This window comes from Harpia harpyja, chromosome 4 (assembly GCF_026419915.1).
Source record: "Harpia harpyja isolate bHarHar1 chromosome 4, bHarHar1 primary haplotype, whole genome shotgun sequence".
NCBI classification, from domain to species: Eukaryota; Metazoa; Chordata; class Aves; order Accipitriformes; family Accipitridae; genus Harpia; species Harpia harpyja.
Window position 1 is genome coordinate 80,907,022 of NC_068943.1, and position 19,556 is coordinate 80,926,577.

The 19,556-nt window shown below is 62.0% G+C and overlaps 1 protein-coding gene across 1 annotated transcript; it reads left to right on the forward strand.

The window, feature by feature from the left end:
• The first annotated feature begins 707 nt into the window (after window positions 1-707).
• FMNL1 (formin like 1) lies at window positions 708-19,209 on the forward strand. Its single transcript, XM_052785016.1, is given in 27 exon segments — window positions 708-934; window positions 7,257-7,340; window positions 7,595-7,833; window positions 8,455-8,538; window positions 8,778-8,865; window positions 8,867-8,919; window positions 10,179-10,287; window positions 10,534-10,610; window positions 10,687-10,780; window positions 11,111-11,185; window positions 11,576-11,686; window positions 11,790-11,939; window positions 12,032-12,133; window positions 12,247-12,478; window positions 12,703-12,824; window positions 12,826-13,009; window positions 13,127-13,248; window positions 13,749-13,951; window positions 14,231-14,465; window positions 14,569-14,637; window positions 14,778-14,858; window positions 15,379-15,508; window positions 15,615-15,778; window positions 16,034-16,135; window positions 16,417-16,515; window positions 16,704-16,827; window positions 17,600-19,209. Coding segments are annotated over 27 exon segments (3,399 nt in total). The 5' UTR covers window positions 708-772; the 3' UTR covers window positions 17,704-19,209.
• The last annotated feature ends 347 nt before the right edge of the window (window positions 19,210-19,556 follow it).

Sequence of the window (19,556 nt, forward strand, 5' to 3'; positions counted from 1 at the left end):
AAAAAATTTAAAAGTTAATAAAATAAAAAGGTAAAAAGAAAATAAAATAAAAAATAAATAATTAATAAATTTAGAGTGAATAAAATAAAAAAGATAAAAAATTAAAGTAAAATAATATAAAATAAATAATAAAAAATTTAAAAGTAAATAAAAAGATAAAACATTAAAATAAAATAAAAAATAAATAATAAATAAATTTAAAGTGAATAAAAGAACAAAGATAAAAAATTAAAGTAAAATTAAATAAGATAAAAATAAAGTAAAATAATAAAGAAAAATAATCAAATAAAGAAAAATAATAAAATAAAAATTGAAATAAAAACCAGGTAAATAACAGAAAGAAATAGAAATTAAATAAACCAATAAACTAAACTAAAAATAAAAATAACAATTTTTTTTTAAAATAAATAAATAAAATGAAAGTACATGCCAAAAATAAAAAAACCAGCTAAGATAAGCCAAGCTAAGAGGCAGTACGATCCAGCAAGAGAGTCTGGACCAGCCCCAGGTAGCCGCAGCCCCCCGGGCGGGGCGGGGGGGCCGGCAGGTGCCGGGGCCGCCTCTCGGCTGGCGGGGCCGGGGCGCGGCGGAGCCCAGCCCGCCGGGGCGGGGGGGGTGGGGGGGAGGCGTTAACAGCGTAATAACGCCCCGGAGAAGTTGCAAACGCCGAAGAGCAGCAGCGGTAGAAGAGGGGAGGGGGGGAAGACAAAAAAAAAAAAAAAAATCACCCCCCACCCGACCCGACCCAGCCGCTCCGGCCCGCAGCCCCGCCATGGGCAACGCGGCCGGGGGCATGGAGGGGGGGGCTGCGGGGCGGGAGAGCCGCGACAACCGGCTCCCCGTGCCCCCCCCGGCCGCCGCCGCCGCCCCGCCGCCCGCCCGGCAGCCCATGCCCGCCGCCGCCGAGCTGGAGGAGCGCTTCGGCCGTGTCCTGGTGAGTCTGGGGGGGGACCCCTGCTTCGGGGGGGGCTGGGGGGCACCCCTGCTTCGGGGGGGACACCCCTGCTTCGGGGGGGGCGGCCCCGAAACCTGCCCGGGCTTTTTATGAGCATCGTTATCGTTATTATAGTTGTGCTGGGGTTTATTACCGTCATATTGTCGTATCCTATTATTGTATCTAATATCTAATTTGATTTTTATGCATTATTTTCATTCTTAATAATAATTTTTCCTCTCCCGCCCCGTTACTCACGGGGATGCTCGACCCTGCCCGGGGGATGCCCCCCAGCCGGTGCTGCCTCCCCGGTGCTCTCATGGTTTGGGGGGGGGGGGGGGGGGAAGCCGGCCCTGAACTCTTGGGGTGACCCCGGCTCACCGGGATGCTCCGCCATGGCAGGGAGCCGGCAGGGCCCGGAGCCGGCAGCGTGCTGCAGGCAGCCGGTGCTGCGGATGGCAAAGCGCTTGGCTCACCTCCTCCTCCTCCTCCTCCTCCCCGATGCCGTTGTCCCCAGGAGAAAAAACCACCGGCATCGCTCCCGGCCTCCCCAGCTCCGGCCATGGGGTGAGCAGCGGGCGATGCCGAAACGGCGTTCCCGTGGGATGGCAGCTCCTTGAAACACTCGGAGCTGCAGGAGATCAGCGCCTGCCCGCTCCTCTCCGTCCTTGAGCGGGGCTGCACGGACGTGACCTTCGTGCCGGGCCGGCCGCGGTCCCACCACAGGAGCCGGCGCACGCTCCATCCCGTATCTGTGCCCTCCCCAAAAATGCTCCGTGGTGGAGGGTCGGGCTGGGAGTGGGAAAAAAAATTGCTGCTTTAATCCCTTGATCCCCCGGGCGGGAGATGGAGCACATTTGCCGACTCCGTGCTGGGAGCGGACGCGGGCAAAAGCTCCCGCGCCTGCCGGCACGCTGGGATCTGTTTGGTGGGATCCACCATCCCAGCCCCCAGCGCAAATTATTTGGAAGCTTTTTTATCTCGTGGTATTTAATAGGAGGATTATTTGGGAGCAGGCATCGCAGCCGGAGCCGCTGCCACTTCTCTCCCACCGGCAGCATCAGTTCCAGCTCGGTGCGGCTGAGGGGGGATGATGGCGAAGGGCTTTGCAAGGTGGGGATCCGCATGGGACCCCCAAAATCCTCAAGGATGGGGCTTTGCTGTGGGACGCTCATCGCCGTGGGCGCAGAGGGCAGCGGGTGGCTGAGCTGGGTGGCAGCGCCTGTGATGGCTCCTGGGTGCCACGGTGGCGGTGACAGGAGGGGACGGGCGGCCGGGGACCTTGGGGTGCTTCCGCTGCTGCTGCGAGGCCTCAGGAAACGGTGCTTTCCGCCTGGCTGGGTGGCGGCAGGTTGGAAATCCTAAGCCAAAAAAACGATCAGAAAAGGGGGAAAACAATGCTCCAGACCCTCGCCGCCACCTGGACCCCCTCCGTCCCAAGGGAAAGCCCTTTCCCGGGAGCTGGAGGGTCCCGGGGGGCTGGGTTTGGGCCAGACGGGAACCGGGCATCTTGTGAAATCGGCTGTCCCAATCTCGCTTCCTCCTTTCACAGGTTCCCTTCCCTCTTCTGATGGCCGGGGGGGGGCCAGCGGGACCCCCGAGGGGACGGGGATGGGGGGGTCCCTCCACCCTTACCCACCCCAACCATGTTCCTTGACTTAGGATTCAATTTTTCCGCCTCCTGAGCTTGTGAGATCGGTGATGGAGCAGGAGGTGATGGGTTGGGAATCTCCTGGTGGGGCGTGATCTGGATCCGGCACGTTGCCACAGCTACGGCGATGCTGTGAGAGCATGTTGGTGCAAACCAGTTTTGGGCTGGATATCCCAAGCTGGGAGAGCTTGTGGGGCAAAGCCTGGCAGAAAAGCCAATGGTGGAACCCAGGGGATACAAACTACCACCAGGAAGGGGATGGATAAACACATCGCATGCCAAGAAATGGGCAATTTAGTTTTAATCCCCCAAAATTGGCTTCTTCCCAGCTAGGGCACCGTGGCAGATGCTGCTTTGGCAGAGCAACGGGAGGGTTGTCCCCGTACCAAGCGGTTTGGGATGTGCCGACGTGGCTTTTTGGGATGGAGCAGAGGAAAGGAGCAGCTTTGCTGCCAGGATGGGGATGCTCAGGTGCTCCCACCCAGAGCAGTCGGGATTTTCCCCCCTTTGCACATCAAGAGGTGGCAGTCAGGAATATATAAATGAACCTGTGAATCGAAGGTGTGGTGGAGGTGAAGCTGGGAGGGTTCGGCTGGAGCCTTCGGCTGGTGGCTGATGGGGATGGGGGCTGCTCCGGCTGGGAGGTTTTGCTGGCGAGAGCTTTGCTGCTGCTTCTCCTGGGACCTGGAGGAGAGAGCGGCAAACGTCACTGCTGCAGATGTTTGCAGATGTTTGCAGATGTGCTGTTGGCCCTGGCAGTGGGACTGGTCACCAGTGAGCTCTGGCTGCCGTGTCAGCCTCAGCTCAACCAGGAAAGAAAACTGATGCTTGGCTTTCTGCTGGATCTGGCCCCAGCTCAGCGCTGGCACGGTGGCCAGGTCCGGCTGGGTGCCACGGGGGCTGCGGTGGGGTGTCCCCATGGGGGACATGTCCCCTGGGTGGGAAGCGAAGTGGCCTGTGAACTGAGGGCTGCTGTACGTGGCTGGATCAGGCCCTGGGTGAATGAGGAGGATGTCCCGGCACAGGGAATGCCCTGGGTGACTGGATCAGGCTCTGGCTGAATCAGGAGGGCATCCTGGTGCAGGGATCCCCCCGCATGGCTGGATCAGTCCCCCCACATTGCTGGATCAGCGCCCCACATGGTTGGATCAGGCCCTGGCTGAATCAGGAGAGTGTCCCAGTGCAGGGATCCCCCCCATATCCCTGGATCTGGCCCTGGCTGACTTAGGGGGACATCCCAGCACAGGGATCCCCCCGTGCGTGGGCACAGGGTGGGCAGGCAGGCAGCTAGCGGGAATGTGGGTGCGGTGGCTGGATCAGGCTCGTCTCCTCAGCCTGTGAAAGCAGCTTCTGCTTGTTCTTAAAATAGAGCTGGGAGCAGCAGGCAGTAGCGGCCGCCCATCCCTTAGCTGCTCCTCGCCACCCTTGCAGCAGGATCCGGCCATCAGCGGGGACCCATCTGCTCCTCCACTGGCTTGTCCCTGCCTGGCATGTGGTGGGTTTGGGACCTGGCCGGATCCAGGGACTCCCTGGTGGGATGAGCTGGTCCTGGGAGCATCACCCAGCCTGGCTTGCTGCATGCTGGGGCTTAGGAGAGCCTTGGGTGGGCCAGATCCTGCTGGGTGCCTGGTGCTGAGCCCTGGGAAGAGGCAGGAGGATGGGTCCGGTGGCAGTCAGGGTCACTGCAGGGGACACCATGGGAGGGCTGGTGCTGCAAGGCTGGGCATGCCCCAAACCCCCTTGGGTGGAAGCATCATGCTCCATGGCCACGAGGGATGGAGCATCCCAGGAGCAGGGTGGTCCACCAGCCACCAGCCCGGGCACCTGGTGACAATAGTCCTTCCCGTGGCCAACTGGTCGGTGGAGGCCCCTAAACCACCATCTCAGGGCCGGTCTGGCCCCTTCCCTGCAGTAGGCAGGGTTGGTACCCAATGTCCGGACCGGGATGCTCTCCTGTGCCACGTGCCATCGAGGCTTTCTGTCCCTGCTCCATGGATGCACACCCAGCACATGGCCCAGAAACGATGCTCCCTGGGTTCAGCCTGGTTTTCACTCAAGCCCATCGGTGTTTTGCAGAGCAAATGCTTCCGTAAAGGATGCTTTTAATTTTTTTGCGCTGGGGTTTGATGCAGAGCCCGGCTTCGCTCAGCTCTGCCTGCTCACATGCGGAACAAAAAGAAGGTGTCTGACAGCCAAAATAGCTCCGTCCCCACCCCCGGCGGCAGCCCTGGCGCTGCGGGTGCTGTGATCTGAAAAGGTCTTTTTGTACCGGAAGATGATGTAGGTGCTGCTTTGCCTCCCCCCAGTCTCAGTTTCAGGTATTGGGTTAAGCCCAGCTCAACCCCGCAGCAAACCCACCCTGAGATGGGGGGGGGGGGTCCCAGCCGGCCACATCCTGGCATGGGACATGGGTGGGATGGCACCGTGGGCTGCGTGGCACCACGTGTCCCAGGAGAGTTGGTGGGGGACATTTGGTGGCATCCGTTCAGTAACGCGGTGGGCTGTGATGCTGCTGGCAGGCTGGGCTAGGGGGGGGGAACGATGCGGAAGTCCCACGCTGGGGTGGGATGAGGGTGCTGAGTGCTGGCCGGAGGGTGCTGGGTGCTGGATGAGGGGAGGTGGGATGTGGCTGCTGGGGGCAAGTCCCCGTGGCTGCTCTATCCTTGTCCTCCAAGGAGGAAGAGGAGGAGGACTAAATCCTTCCTCTGCCACCTCCGGGGTGCTCAGCGGCTGCCCTGCCCCACATCTCCCACCCTGCCCCACACCTCCTGCAGCACTGGTCCCCCCCTCCTCGGCAGGAAATGAGAACCGGTTTCTTCGTGCTGCTGGCTGACGTGGGGGACCACAGCGGAGCCACTTCCTGCCCCCCCGGCACGACGTGCCCGCCCGGGGCCATGGCGGGACGCAGCCACCACCCAGTTTGTACCCAAACCGTGCCACATCCTGCCACCCGGCCCAGCCCTGCTTGCGAGGAAGGGACCGCAGGGCTCGGTGGCAGAGCCACCTCCATAGGGACATCCCCAGCATCCCCCTGCCCCGCCTGCATCCTTGCGGCAGGGAGCCCACGGGAGGGCCTGTCCCACCGGTGACGCTTGGTCCTGGTTTTTCTAGGTCCCACACGTGGTCCCTGGAAGAGGTGGTCCACATGGCGGGTGCCGCCATGCCCTCTGCTGAGGGCACCCAACAGAGTGTCCCATGGGACGGTGCCATGGGTGCTGCTGGAGCCCTGGGTGGGGTGTTTGGGTGCGTGGTCCCTCTCGGCACAGCCCTGTCCCTTGGTCTGGCCCTCCTGGAGGGTCTCATCCACCCCAAGGGTGGCAGCTTGGGGACCATGAGGACGGGGCTGCCCAGCAAAGGGGACATCCAGGTGTTGCTGCCACCTTGCCCATCCCGGGATCCGGCAGCTCCGGTGCGGCCCCAGCGGCTTTGCAACGAGGCTATTTCTGACCCCGCAGCCTAATTTTACCCTCCCCACCCAGCTCTCTGTGCAAGCTGTCCCCTGGCTAAATCCAGCCGAGTGCTGGCTCCTCTCTGCCCACGTCTCTTGCGAAAGCAGCTCGACAGGTCCTTGGTGGAGGTGGGCGGTGAGGTTTCTGCTCCTGCTCACCACCGTGTCACCTCTCCTCTTGGACCTGCTGCTCTGTGGGCAACCGAACCCCTTTCCCCAAGGACATGGGTGTCCCAGGAGTGCATGCTCCCCACATGCCCATCCTTAACGTCAGGGGACACCAAAACTGGAGGGTAAGGGTGGCTTGGTGCTGTCCATCACCTCCACGTGCCATCGTGCCAGCTTGCCTGGGTTCTCCAGGCCAGCAGCAGTCTCAGTTCCTGCTTTTCCCTGGGGGCCGGATCACCAAGAAATGGGTCTTTTGGGAAAATAAATTGCCGTGAGCCGAGCACCCAGCATGGCCCAGGCCATGGTGGGTGCCCCATTAAAGGCTCTGCCGGTCACTCCATGGTGTCCCTCAGGGACCCGCTGTGTCCCCGAGCACCCCAGAGGCAGGAGCTGCACCCGCGGCGTCCCAGAGCTCCCAGCCATAGCATGGAGCAGTTTCGGCAGCTGCCTTGTGCCGTTCAGAGAGCGGAAACCACGTCACATCCTGCCGGGGTGGCCCCGGGGGGGGGGTTGACGGGGACCAGGGTTGTGCAACGGTGGCACAGAGGGACATGGTGACACACCAGTCCCTGCACTGACATCATGTCTCTAAAGAAACACTGATTTCACCAGCCAGGCTTGTCACGCACCCGCGGTGTGGGCACTCGGAGGTGACTGTCACGCTCAAGCAGGGCCCAGACTCCTGGGTTCCTCAGCTGTGTCACCAGCTTGTGTCCCCGTCCCTCACCCCAAGTGGCTCTGCTGGGACTGGGCTGGCTGAGGCTGGGAGCATCACACACATGTGACATGGATGGACGGGTCCAATTTTTCCTCCTGTCCCCTATTAACACCCCCTGCCCTCCACCTTGGGGACTCCCAGGTGGGGGCATTGCTGATGGGTCCATGGCTGGTGGGTTGCTAACAACCTGGAGATGGTGGTGTCCCCATCCTCCCACCGATGTCCCCATCATCCCAGCACTGAGCAAGGACACCCAGTGCTGGGCGAGCTGGGGTGCTACAGCCCTGGGGGGTGTTTTTGGCGGTGACCCCCAACCCTGACACCTATCACCCCACAGAACTCCATGAACCTGCCCCCAGACAAGATGAAGCTGCTCAACCAGTATGACAATGAGAAGAAGTGGGAGCTCATCTGCGACCAGGTGAGGTCCGGGTGTCGTGGCATCCCCAGTGCCATCCCTGTCCCCAAGCACCGCTCGCAACGTGGGCATCAACTCAGCATATGCCGAACGCCAACATCCATCTCTGTTAGAGAGACAGCGTGTCGTTAACCTGATTAAACATTGATGCGCGACCATCTGCAGTGCGGGGGGGGGTGGGACGGGGACATGGTGGCTGCCACGTCCCCGTGCTGTGGGCGGGTGGCCTGGTTTCAGCCTCTCTCCGGGGCTCGTAGGAACGTTTCCAGGTGAAAAACCCACCGTCTGCCTACATCCAGAAGCTGAAGAGCTACTTGGACACGGGTGGTGTAAGCAGGAAGGTGAGGGCTCCCCCTTGCACCCCTCGTCCCCATCCCAGGTCGGGCGCAGGGACGGTGCCAACGGCTTTCCCTGTCCCCCAGTTCAAGAGGCGAGTGCAGGAGTCAACGCAGGTGCTCCGGGAGCTGGAGATTTCCTTGAGGACCAACTACATCGGGTAAGGAAGAGGGACCTGGGGGGTGTCCTCGTTGTCACCTGGCTGCTGCTGCTGCTGTCCCTGGCATTGCTGGGGCAGGGACTGGTGTGCCGGTGGCTTCTGGCTGTGGGGGTGACAGCAGGATGTGGGGGCTGGTGGCTTCATCCTGCCCCTCTCGGGTGACTCTGATGGAAGGACGGGGGTCCTGAAGCAGCCGGCTGTGCCATGGTTGCTGTAGGACCCCATTTTGGCTCTGCCAGGTGGGTGCCACCATGGTACCTCCTGGGTGCCAGGATGGAGCCTGGTCCCCACCCTGGGTACCCCGGCCCCTTGTGGTACGGTGGGTGCTGAGCCATGGGTGGCCATGGTCCTGCCACCCACAGCTGGGCTGTCCTGTTGTGGTGGCAGCAGTGGCAGCGGAGCCCTTGGGCTGTGTCCCTTGGGGCAGCAGGAGCTGGGGTCAGCATGGCACCCACCTGCCTTGGAGAGGTGCCATCTCATGGTGCCACCTCATGTCCCCAGTGTGTCCCACCCTCGCTGGGGACCTCTGGCCAGCGGGTAGCTCTGCTGGGGTATCTGGGGGGGGGGAGAAGGGAGGATGAGGAGAGCTGGTGGAGCCCACTAACCCCTGGCACCCCACAGCTGGGTCCAGGAGTTCCTCAACGAGGAGAACAAAGGGCTGGACGTGCTGCTGGAGTATCTCGCCTTCGCCCAGTGCTCCGTCGCGTATGTCCCCACTGGGTGCCCCTTCCCCAAGGCTGGGATCAGCCTTCCCTGGGACTCGGGGGGGGGGGTGTCCCTGGGGGTGCTGTCCCCCATCATCAGAGTGATGGAGCTAAGGATGCTCCATGGCTGGGGTTGAACACAGCATCCCCGACACCCCCAGCCCTGGGGACCCCAGAGGGCTGTTTGCCCGTATCAGGGTGCCACGTCTCACCCGTCCCTGTGTCCCCATGGGTCACCAGGTATGACATGGAGAGCGCCGAGAACGGCAGCCCAGGCTCCGACAAGGGCAAGGGCCTGGAGCGGTCGCTGGAGGACCTGAGCAAAAGCAGCTCCTTGTCCCCCCACCCAGGGTTCCTCCAAAGTGCGGCACCTCACCGTCAGGTAACGCGTGGTCCCGTCCCCAGCTGTCCCCCTCCCTGTCCCCGCGCCGTGTCCTCCCCCTGCTCTCCGCCTCGCTGCACCCCCGGCCGCGTCGGCGTCGTGCTCGGAGAGGGACTCGGCAGGGAGACGCAGGCCTGGTCCTAAAAATGGGTCCCCATCGCTGGTTTGGGGGGGACAAAGCCACGTCCCCCTGTGTGCGCAAGGGATAAAGCCTGCCGGGAGCTGGGCTGGATCCGTGCCCCCAGCCCGGCACCGCGACCGTTGTGGGATGCTCTGGGTAAAACCCAAGAATAAGCAAAAATTGGAAGCGCTTGAGATTTTGGGCGAGCAAATCACACCCACCCACCGCCCCCCCTGGTTTAAAACTGGGGTGGAGGAACGGGCCTGCGCCTCCCCCCAGCCGGTCCCGGTGGCCGGTGGCTCTCGCTTGGTGCCGCTCGCCCCCGCAGCCCCCTTCTAACCCCGCTCTTCTCTTGCACGCTGCCGGGGGGGACGCGCTGACGGTAGGTGACGGGCCAGGGGCACTGGCGTGACGGGGACGCCCCGGCGGGACCCTGCTGCTGGTCACCGGCATTGGGGACCGTGCCTGTGGGGCATCCCCGGTGGGCAGGGGGGGTCCCAGGGGACACCCCGCCGCGGTCAACCCGGGAGCCTTAACGTGGCACCCTGGGGACCGCGGGGGTCCCTCACCGCCTGCCAGCAGCTCCGGAGGAGCCGGGGTGTCCCCCCCAGCCCCAGGGACAGGTCAGGAGTGACGTGGCACCTGCAGGGGGTCCCAGCCCTTGTCCCCCACCCGTGTCCCCAAGCCTGGGTGTCCCAGGGGCAACGCGGGAGCCCCGTTTCTCCCTCCTGTCCTGCAGGCTCTAACGCTCCTCCAGCTGCTGCCTCTCGAACCAGCACATCCACACCCTCCTCCGCCACGTTCACCCCAGCGTCCCCTGCGGCGCCCCGGGCAGCGATGGGGACAGTAGCCCCAGGTCACCCGGCAGCTCCTACCCACCCCGGTGAGCCTCCGAGACCACCCATGCACATGAGGGACACCCGACCTCCATCCTGCCCCCCGTCACCCCACCACCCCGAGGGCTTGTAGACGGGGATGGACGTGGGGGTCTCTCCTATGGGGTCGCAAATGCCCGGGTCCCCTGGTGTCATCCCCCACCCCTGCTGCCACCCACCCGTGCGCTGCCCCCTCCCCGCTTGCGCTGTGCCCCCCGGCCGCCCCCCCCGGCCCCTGCTCAGCCGCCCTCTCGCCCGCCCAGGCTGAACCCCTCGCACAGCAGGAAGGCGCTGAGGAACTCCCGCCTCGTCAGCCAGAAGGACGACGTCCACGTCTGCATCATGTGTCTCCGCGCCATCATGAACTACCAGGTGGGAGAGGGCGGCGTCCTCGGGGACCCACCTGGGGCTCCCCAAAAGTCTCCAGCCCCTGCGGCACCATTTTCGGGGTCAGGGTTTGGGGTGGGACCCATTCGCCATCCCCTTACTCCGAGATGTCCTCGCTCAACCTCATGTCTGGTGGGGACGTGGCATAGGGATGTCCCAAGGTCCCGGAGCATCCCTGGGGTGGGGACAGGAGGACGCATGACCCCATTAATGTTCCTTTTCCCCCCAAAGTCTGGCTTCAGCCTGGTGATGAACCACCCAGCCTGCGTCAATGAGATCACCCTGAGCCTCAACAACAAGAATGCCAGGTAGGACCCGTCCCCTGTCCCCTGTCCCCTCGCTCACCCTGTGACCCTGACCCCCTCACGCCCCATGTCTCCGCAGAACCAAGGCACTGGTGCTGGAGCTGCTGGCCGCTGTCTGCCTGGTCCGAGGTGGCCATGACATCATCCTGGCCGCCTTCGACAACTTCAAGGAGGTGAGTCCCCAGCAGGGACGCACAGTCCCCACATTGACACCCGTGCTCTGGCTGGGTTTGTGCCTCGGTTTCCCTATATGTGGCAGAGCCCTGCATCATCAGGGGATCCTCCATCCTGAAAATGCCCATCCCGTGACTTGCTTGGGGATGCTCCGGCTGTTGGGCTTGATGTCCCCATGCCAGCATGTGTCCCCAGGTCCACATCCCAGCCAGACTGGGAGCCGGGCAGCACCCATCAGGGTTGGGATGGCATCACGGGTGGGTGCCTCCTGCCCTGCCACCCCCCTGGCTGTGGCCCCCCTGGCCCTCAGCCCCCTGCTCCCACCCCAGGTCTGCGGGGAGAAGAACCGCTTCGAGAAGCTGATGGAGTATTTCCGAAATGAGGACACCAACATCGACTTCATGGTGAGTGGCTGGCTGGGCTGGTGCTCTGCTGTCCCCAGGGCACTGTGTCCCCATGGGTGGCTGAGCCACCATGCTGTCCTGGGGGTGCCATGTCCCAAGGGCTGCCCAGCTGTTGTGCTGTCCCCAGGGCGTTGTGTCCCCAGGGCGTTGTGTCCCCAAGAGCTTCTGAGCCACAGAGCTGTCCCCAGGGCATCACGTCCCCAAGGGCTGCTGAGCCACTGGTCCTTCCCCAGGTCCCTAGGACTGTGAAACCACCATGAATTCCCCAGGGGCACCATGTCCCCAAGGGCCACCAATGCACTGTGCAGTCCCTGGGGCACCGTGTCCCCAAGGACTACCAGGCCACTGTGCCATGCCGGTGACCACACTGAGCCTATGCCCGTCCCGCAGGTGGCCTGCATGCAGTTCATCAACATCGTGGTGCATTCGGTGGAGAACATGAACTTCCGCGTCTTCCTGCAGTACGAGTTCACCCACCTGGGGCTGGACCAGTACCTGGAGGTGGGTGATGCTGCACCGCCCCGGTGCTAGAGGTGGGTGGGTGGGTGCTGGGGCGGGGGGGGTACCACCGGCCGTGACGGTGCCACCAACTTTCCCATGGCAGAGCCTCCGTCTCACCGAGAGTGACAAGCTGCAGGTGCAGATCCAAGCCTACCTGGACAATGTCTTTGACGTGGGGGCCATGCTGGAGGACTCGGAGACCAAGACGGCCGTGCTGGAGCACATGGAGGAGCTGCAGGAGCACGTCAGCCAGGTGGGACGTGGGCGCGTGGGCAGGAGCTGCTGACGCAAGCCCTGAGGGAGGGCCGGGGATGGGGCTGAGCGACGTCGCCTCGTCCTCCGCAGTTGACAGAGAAGCTGCAGGATGCGGAGAACGACTCCATGGCCAAGATAGCGGAGCTGGAGAAGCAGCTGAGCCAGGCGCGGCGGGAGCTGGAGGCTCTGCGGGTGAGCACCCATGGGTGCTACGATACTGGAGAAAGGGATGGGTGCCTGGGGGACCGGGGTTTAAGGGGTGCAGTGGGACACCAGTGATGTGCCGGGGCTTGTCACCACTGCAGGAGCAGCTGAGCCCGCCGCGGCCACCCAGCCCGCCGGCCCCGCAGCCCCAGGAGTGCTACCGGCTGGCGCTGGAGCGGCGGCTGGCGGAGCTGGAGGAGAAGGGGTTGGTGCAGATCCTGCGTGGGCCCGACGGAGACGTTGCCATCGAAATCTTCCCCGTCGTCATAGAAACCCCGGCAGCCCCCGTGGTTACCGGAGAGGCCACTGCCACCAGCACCGCCACCGGCACAGGTACCATGGGTGCAGGGGGATGGCAGCAGCCCATGATGTCCCCTTCCCAGTGGGGACACCCGGCACAGAGGCGGGGGTGGCAGCGTGTCTCTGGGCAGAGAAACTGAGGAAAGGGCGTGGGGATGTGCCCAGGGACGCAGAGTCACTCGGTGGCAGAGGCAACATGGCGGTGGCACCGGGCCCTGCCGTGCCACCATCTCACCCACGTCTTCTTTCTGTTGCAGATGCTCCAGCTCCAGCTCCAGCCCCATCTCCCCCACCAGCACCCGACACCCCCCCACCTCCTCCCCCTCCACCCCCCCCCCCGCTGCTGGGGGCTGAGCCCGGCCCCCCGCCGCCCCCCGCCCCCCCCACTGCCTGCAAGCACTGGCCCCCCCCCAGCCCCTCCACTCCCGGGCGCCCAAGTGCCACCCCCACCCCCACCACTCCCAGGGGGGCTGGAGGGCCCTGTCCCCCCCCCTCCACCACCCCCACCCCTCGGTGGGGAGCTCCCAGCTGGGCCAGGTGCCCCCCCCACTGCTGGCAGTTCAGGTGAGTGTGGCTCAGGGATGGTGGGGACATCCCCCAGGTGAGGGCTGGGGGAACCCCGGGGTGGGTTTGGGCCCCCCCCACCCCGTGACGTGTCCCCCCCTCCCCGTCACCCTGCAGTGAAGGTGAAGAAGCCGATCCAGACCAAGTTTCGCATGCCTGTCTTCAACTGGGTGGCACTAAAGCCGAGCCAGATCGATGGCACCGTCTTCACTGAGCTCAATGACGAGAAGGTGCTGCAGGTGAGGACACAGGGGGAGTCTGGGGGGGTCCAGGTGCAGGGTGCTTGGCTGGGCCAGTGCCCCAGTCCATGCTGCACCCAGGCTGAGGTTGCCCCCATGCCCACCTTGCACCCATCCGTGGTGTCATGTGGCTGCTGGAGGAGCTGGAGTTTGGAGCAGCTCCTTGGCGCTATGGAGAGGGACAACATGGGATCTGCCATCCTTTTCCTGTCACCCCATCCTTGTCCCCTTGCTCCATCCTCATCCTCACATCCTGGTCGTGTCTTCTTCCTCATCTTCACCCTCTGGTCTCCTCAGCCCCTCCTTACCCCCTCCCTGTCCCCTTGTCCTGTCCCTGTCCTTGCCCCCTTGCTCCATTCTCGTCCCTTCCACTTGACCTCATCCCCTTGCTCCACCTTCATCCTCTCACTCTCCTCCTTGTCCCGGTCCTCTGGCCCCATCCTCGTCCCAGATGTCCTGCATCACCTCCCCGCCGTGCCCTCAGCCCTGTCTCCCTGCAGGAGCTGGACATGAATGACTTTGAGGAGCAGTTCAAGACTAAGGCGCAGGGCCCCGGCTTGGACATCAGTGCTCTCAAGACGAAGGCCACGCAGAAGGCTCCCAGCAAGGTCACCCTCATGGAGTCCAACCGTGCCAAGAACCTGGCCATCACCCTCCGCAAGGGCGGCCGCAGCATCCAGGACATCTGCACAGCCATCGAGACGTGAGTGTCCCCTCCTTGATGGGAGAAGGTCAGGAGAAGGTCGGGTGCAAGCCCAGCTGCATCTAGGGGTTGGGATGTTGTGGTGTCTGCTGGGGTTGGAGGAATCATGGCACCAGCTGTGGGGATGGAGGGATCCAGGGACCGGATACGGAGAGATGAAGGGATGCGGGGACCAGCTGTGGGGATGAAGGGAAGATGGGAACGAGCCATGGGTGACAGGGGTGATGGAAGGACCTGCCACAGGGTCTGACTGCACTGGGGGTTTCCCACCACCTGCAGGTATGACCAGCAAGCTCTGAGCCTTGACTTTCTGGAGCTGCTGCTGCGCTTCCTCCCCACCGAGTACGAGCGGACGCTCATCGGGAAGTTCGAGCGGGAGCAGCAGCCGCCGGAGGAGCTCTCAGACGAGGACCAGTTCATGATCCGCTTCAGCAAGATCCCGCGCCTGGCCGAGCGCATGAACGTCATGATCTTCCTGGGCAACTTCAATGACACGGCCCAGCTGCTCATGCCGGTGGGTGTTGGGGGTGGGGGGACGTGGGGTGGCTACGGGGGGGGGAGCTGCAAGGGGGTGGCATCCTGCGGCGAGACTCACACGCTTCTCCTCCCACCCACAGCAACTCAACGCCATCATCGCCGCCTCCATGTCCCTCAAGTCCTCCAGCAAACTGCGCAACATCCTCGAGGTGAGGAGTTTGGGGTGTGGTGGCCCTGACGGGGGGACGGGCGCGCGCAGGGTGCTGCCAGGGTGCGTGTAGGCACTGTGCCCACACTGGGATGCCCCATCCGTGCCGCATCGTGTCCCCAAGCCGTTGTGTCTCTGCAGATTGTCCTGGCCTTTGGGAACTACATGAACAGCAGCAAGCGCGGAGCAGCCTATGGCTTTCGGCTGCAGAGCCTGGACGCGGTAGGGTCAGCGCGGGGCTGCCCGATGTGCTGGTGCATAGGGGCACTGTCACTGCTTGGGGACCAGCTTTGGGGATGGAGGGACACAGGGACTGGCTGTAGAGAAGGAGGGACATGGGAACCTGCTGTGGGGATGGAAGGATGCAAGGATCAGCTATAGGGGTGGAGGAACACGGGATTCAGCTGTGGGGAAGAAGGGATGCAGGCACCATCTATAGGGTTTGGAGAGGCATGGGGAGGAGCTATAGGGATGCAGGGGCCAGCCATGGGGATGGAGGGACACAGGACTCAGCTGTGGGAATGGAGGGATGAAGAGACCATCTATAAGGTTGGAGAGGCATGGGGAGGAGCTAAAGGGACGGACATACAAAAGAACTAGCTGAGGGGTCGGAAGGATGCAGAGACCAGATACGGAGAGATGGAGGGATGCAGAACCAGCCATGGGGAGAGAGCCACCAGAGCCTGCCCTGAGCAGGGGTGAGGTGGGATGCGGGCTGGGGCTGATGCTGCTCTCTCTCCAGCTCCTGGAGATGAAGTCGACGGACCGCAAGCAAACGCTGCTGCATTACCTGGTGCGGGTGGTCACGGAGAAGTACCCCGAGCTGACCGGCTTCCACACTGAGCTGCACTTCCTCGACAAGGCAGGCACAGGTAGCGCCCATGGGCACCGGACTAGGGGTGTCACAGCAGGGTGCAGCCCCGGTGCGGGGGCTCTCCAAGCCTGCCCTGACCCTGGCGCTGCTCGCCCTTCCCGCAGTCTCCCTGGACAGCGTGCTGCAGGACGTGCGGAGCCTGCAGCAGGGGATGGAGCTGACCCGCAAGGAGTTCATGCGGCAGGATGACAGCCCTGTGCTCAAGGACTTCCTCAAGGTCAACTCGGAGGTGATGGAGAAGCTGCAGGCTGACAGCAAAACCGCCAAGGTGGGTGCTGGGGGTAGTGTGGGGTCATGGGGCAGGATTGGTGCCCCCCATTCCTGCATGGGGACACCCTGAGGTGCCCTCTGCTCACACCTCTGCCCCACGGGAGAGGCTCCTGGTCGGGACGTGGCTCCAGTGGGAGAGCTGGGGGGGATACAGAGGAGGATGCCGAGGTGGGAGAGGCTGGAAGGAGGCAGTGGGCAATGGAGCGGTGCTGCCTGGCCCCAGCCCGCCCGATCGGGGTGTCTCTGCCTGCAGGAGGCATATGAGTCAGCTGTGGAGTACTTCGGGGAGAACCCCAAGACCAGTCCCCCCACCACCTTCTTCCCCATGTTCATGCGCTTCATCAGAGCCTACAAGGTAGGAGGGGATGGGGGGGTGCCCTGTTTCTGGGGGCTGGGAGGGGATTTGGGGTTGGGGGGGGTCTGACCCCACCTTGGAGTAATCAGCAAAAGCCACATGCAAGACTGGGGGCTCGTGGGGCAGGGAGACCCTGGGGCTCAGTGTTGCCCTTTGGGGCGGTCGGAGATGCTGGAGCTGGGTTGGGGTGAGCTGGGGGCTGCCGAGGAGAGGAAGGGGGGGCTGCAGTCCCACAGGAGGAACCCCCTGGCTCAGCACATCCTCCCTGCACTTCTCCCAAGAAAGCAGAGCAGGACATCGAACTGTGGAAGAAACAAGAGGCTGCAGCCAAAGAGGCAGAATCTGGCTCCCCTGGCAGCGAGGACCAGCCTGAGGTGAAGGTGACCCACATGCCTCTGTCCTGGCGGGGCAGCTCTGCTCCAGCCCTGAGAGGGCTGTGTGGTGGGGAAGGGCAAAACAGGTCCTGGTGAGGGAGAGCTGGGTGGGGGGTGAAGATGGGGGCACCCCATCTCCTTTGGGGGTGTGGCAGAAGGTCACGCCGTTCACCCCGTGCTGTCCCCAACCACAGTTGCCCATCCAGAAAGCGAGGCGGCAGCAGATGGACATGATCGCTGAGCTGAAGAAGAAGCAGATGGTGAAGGAGCCACTCATCTATGAAGGAAAAGACGGGGCCATCGAGGACATTATTTCAGGTGAGAGATTATTTCAGGTGAGCGGCCGGGCATCCCCCTCAGGCTCCGTGCCAGCGGGGAGACCCTCGGTGATGGGGGGGCTGCGGGGGGGCTGTCAGCCTGGAGCTGGAGGGCCACCAAGTCCCATCGTGGGGACCAAACCTACGTGTAGCACCTTCCCATCCTATGCAGCAAAGGTACTGAGTGCTCTCTGCCCTGTCTCATATGTCTTCCTCCTTTTCTGCTTCTTCCTCCTCTCTCCTCCTCCTCGCTGTCTCTCTGGATTGCTCTGCTCAGCTCTGAAAACTGTTCCTTTCACGGCCCGGACGGGCAAGCGCTCGTCCCGGCTCTTCTGCGATGTGAGCTTCAATGAGGAGAGTCCTCTGTAGGTAACGTGGGGGCAGCCGGGCTCGGGGTGAGGCCAGAGTGCAGGCAGGGGCCGCCAGACTTTGCCACCCTCCTGGGTTTCTCGGCCCATCATCGCCTCTGGCTGCGTGGCACATCAGCCGGACTCTGCCCCATGCTGAAAGCCAACCCTAGGGGCACCACGGCATCAGCCCCAGTCCCACAGTTGCGGTGCTGGGCACCGAAAGAGCTGAGGGACAGGGACCCATAGGCTGGTTGTTCGTAGCTGCTGCTCCTCCTGTCTCTGCGTGCAGCAGGTCGCGTTTCTCCTGAGCATCCTTGTACCCAAACGGGGTGACTCCTGGGCGGTGGTGGGTGACTGGGTCCCAGCCTTCGCCGGGGTGGGCAGGCGTAGCTCAGCCAGCCTCTGCGCTTTCTCCTGGTGCAGATCTGCGGAACAACCCTTATCGGCGCGCAGACAAGGGCCGCGGCAGCGCCAAGAAACGGGCTGCGGGGCAGAGCCTGCAGGCGATGCCGGACATCTCGCTGTGACCGGCACCGTCCCTGCAGCTGCCAGGACCGGGACAGGACCATCCTCCTGATGCAGATGGGATCGCAGGACGTCAACCCGTTGGCCTGGGATGACACGGGGCAGAGGGACAGTGCCCGCTCCTAGCTGCTCCAGCCGCTTAGCGTGCCAGCTCCCACCCCGCATGCCCTTGGGTCTGGCGCAGGGATCCCCCGGTGCTTGCTTAGCAATGCCTTTGAGCTCCTCTCCTCCAGGCTGGCAGGGCTGGGAGACCCTCCTGGGGACGGACAGGGAGGGGGGAGCACAGAAAGGGCCCCAACTTGTCCTGGAAGGAAAAGAGGAGCTGCCCCATCCCTACCCCAGAGCTACTCCATCGCACACCCATCTCAGGGTCAGCCCTGCGCACTGGTGTGCCCCACTCTTCAGCTTGCTGGTGCCTTTGATTTCCCGCTGCAGGAGGGGAGGAGGGTTGTAAGCCAGGGACGCAGCAGTCCCTGCACATCCCCCCTACCTCCCCCAGCCCTTTGAGACCTGTGTTCTCCTCCACTGCAGAGCCGAGCAGGCATGGGCTGCACCTACTCTCCAGCGAGGAGCCTGCTGCAAAGATCCCACCCTGGGCACTTCCCATACCCCAGGAGCTGGCAGGGGTGCTATTTTACAGTGATTTTCTATGTCTTCCTTAAAATTTCTCTGTGCTATGGGAGCAGGGACTGGAGCACCTATATCGAGGGTCTCACTAGGATCCTAAGGCTGCGATGAGCCTGTTCCTCACCGCAGGGGAGGCTCTATAGCTATGACCATCAGCAGCAGGGTCAAGGATTTACTATCCTCAAGTCTCTGTGAGGTGATACCTAGCTCTGCCCTCCTGCATCCCTGGCATCCACCTCTGCTGTCGGGGCTGGAGCCTCCTGGAGGTAACAGTGACCATCAGCCCTCGGGGAGCACGAGGCTGCTCCCCATTAGGCAGCAGTTGCAGGATGCGACATGCAGCAGGTGCTGGGCAGCCTCCAGCCCCTGCAGCAAACACCACGATCCCAGAATGCTGCAGGGTCACAGCTGAAATCACGCAGGAGAGAGGCCAGAGAGCTGCACAAGCCTCCAGATAACGCACTGGACTTGATTCCTCCCCTGCCCTGCTGCTGATCAGTAAAGCCAAACCACGCACTATCACAATTAACCTCTTAATGCATTTACTTCGTTAAACGGCCCCTGCTTGCCCTGCTGCGAGGATGCGTGGCTGCCGTGTACATTCTCGCTAGTCCCAGCTTTTAGACCAGGGTAAGTAAGTCCTCGCTGTAAGCCAGAGCAGCGACTGCTTCCTGCTGTAATTAAGATGCTAAGCACCAACCGGCTCAGTATCACACACAAGCTCAAAGGGGAGGGAAGGGAAATGAATGCGTAACTTATAAATGCCTTTAAGCCAGAAATGTAAAACATTAACTGCTAATTTGTATACATTATTTTTATATACTGAAGGCCTGTTTAATCTAAAGCAGAACTAGTAATAAAATGACTCTAAGGATAAAGCACTTGTCTGTGAGAAGAGGTGAAGCTTTGCATGGGGGAGTGATGCTGCGGTGGATGGATGGAGGGAGGGAGGGAGGGATGGATGCACGAGCTGCTGCTTGTTGCTTTGCTAACAACGCGTGACCTCCTGCGTAAGGAACAGCTGCCACAAGTGGTGACCATGCTCCTTTGAGCATTTTTAAGTGGAAGAAGTATTTCTGACTTGCCCATCACTGCAGCTGGGGGTAGGGTAACTTTAAGGCTCTGCTCAGCCCTGCAGCTCCTTCCAGGACTGGCAGCCTCCAGGCAGGTGTAATCTAATGGGTGAAAACATGAGCAACAAGCGTACCACAGGACAACAGAAGGGAAA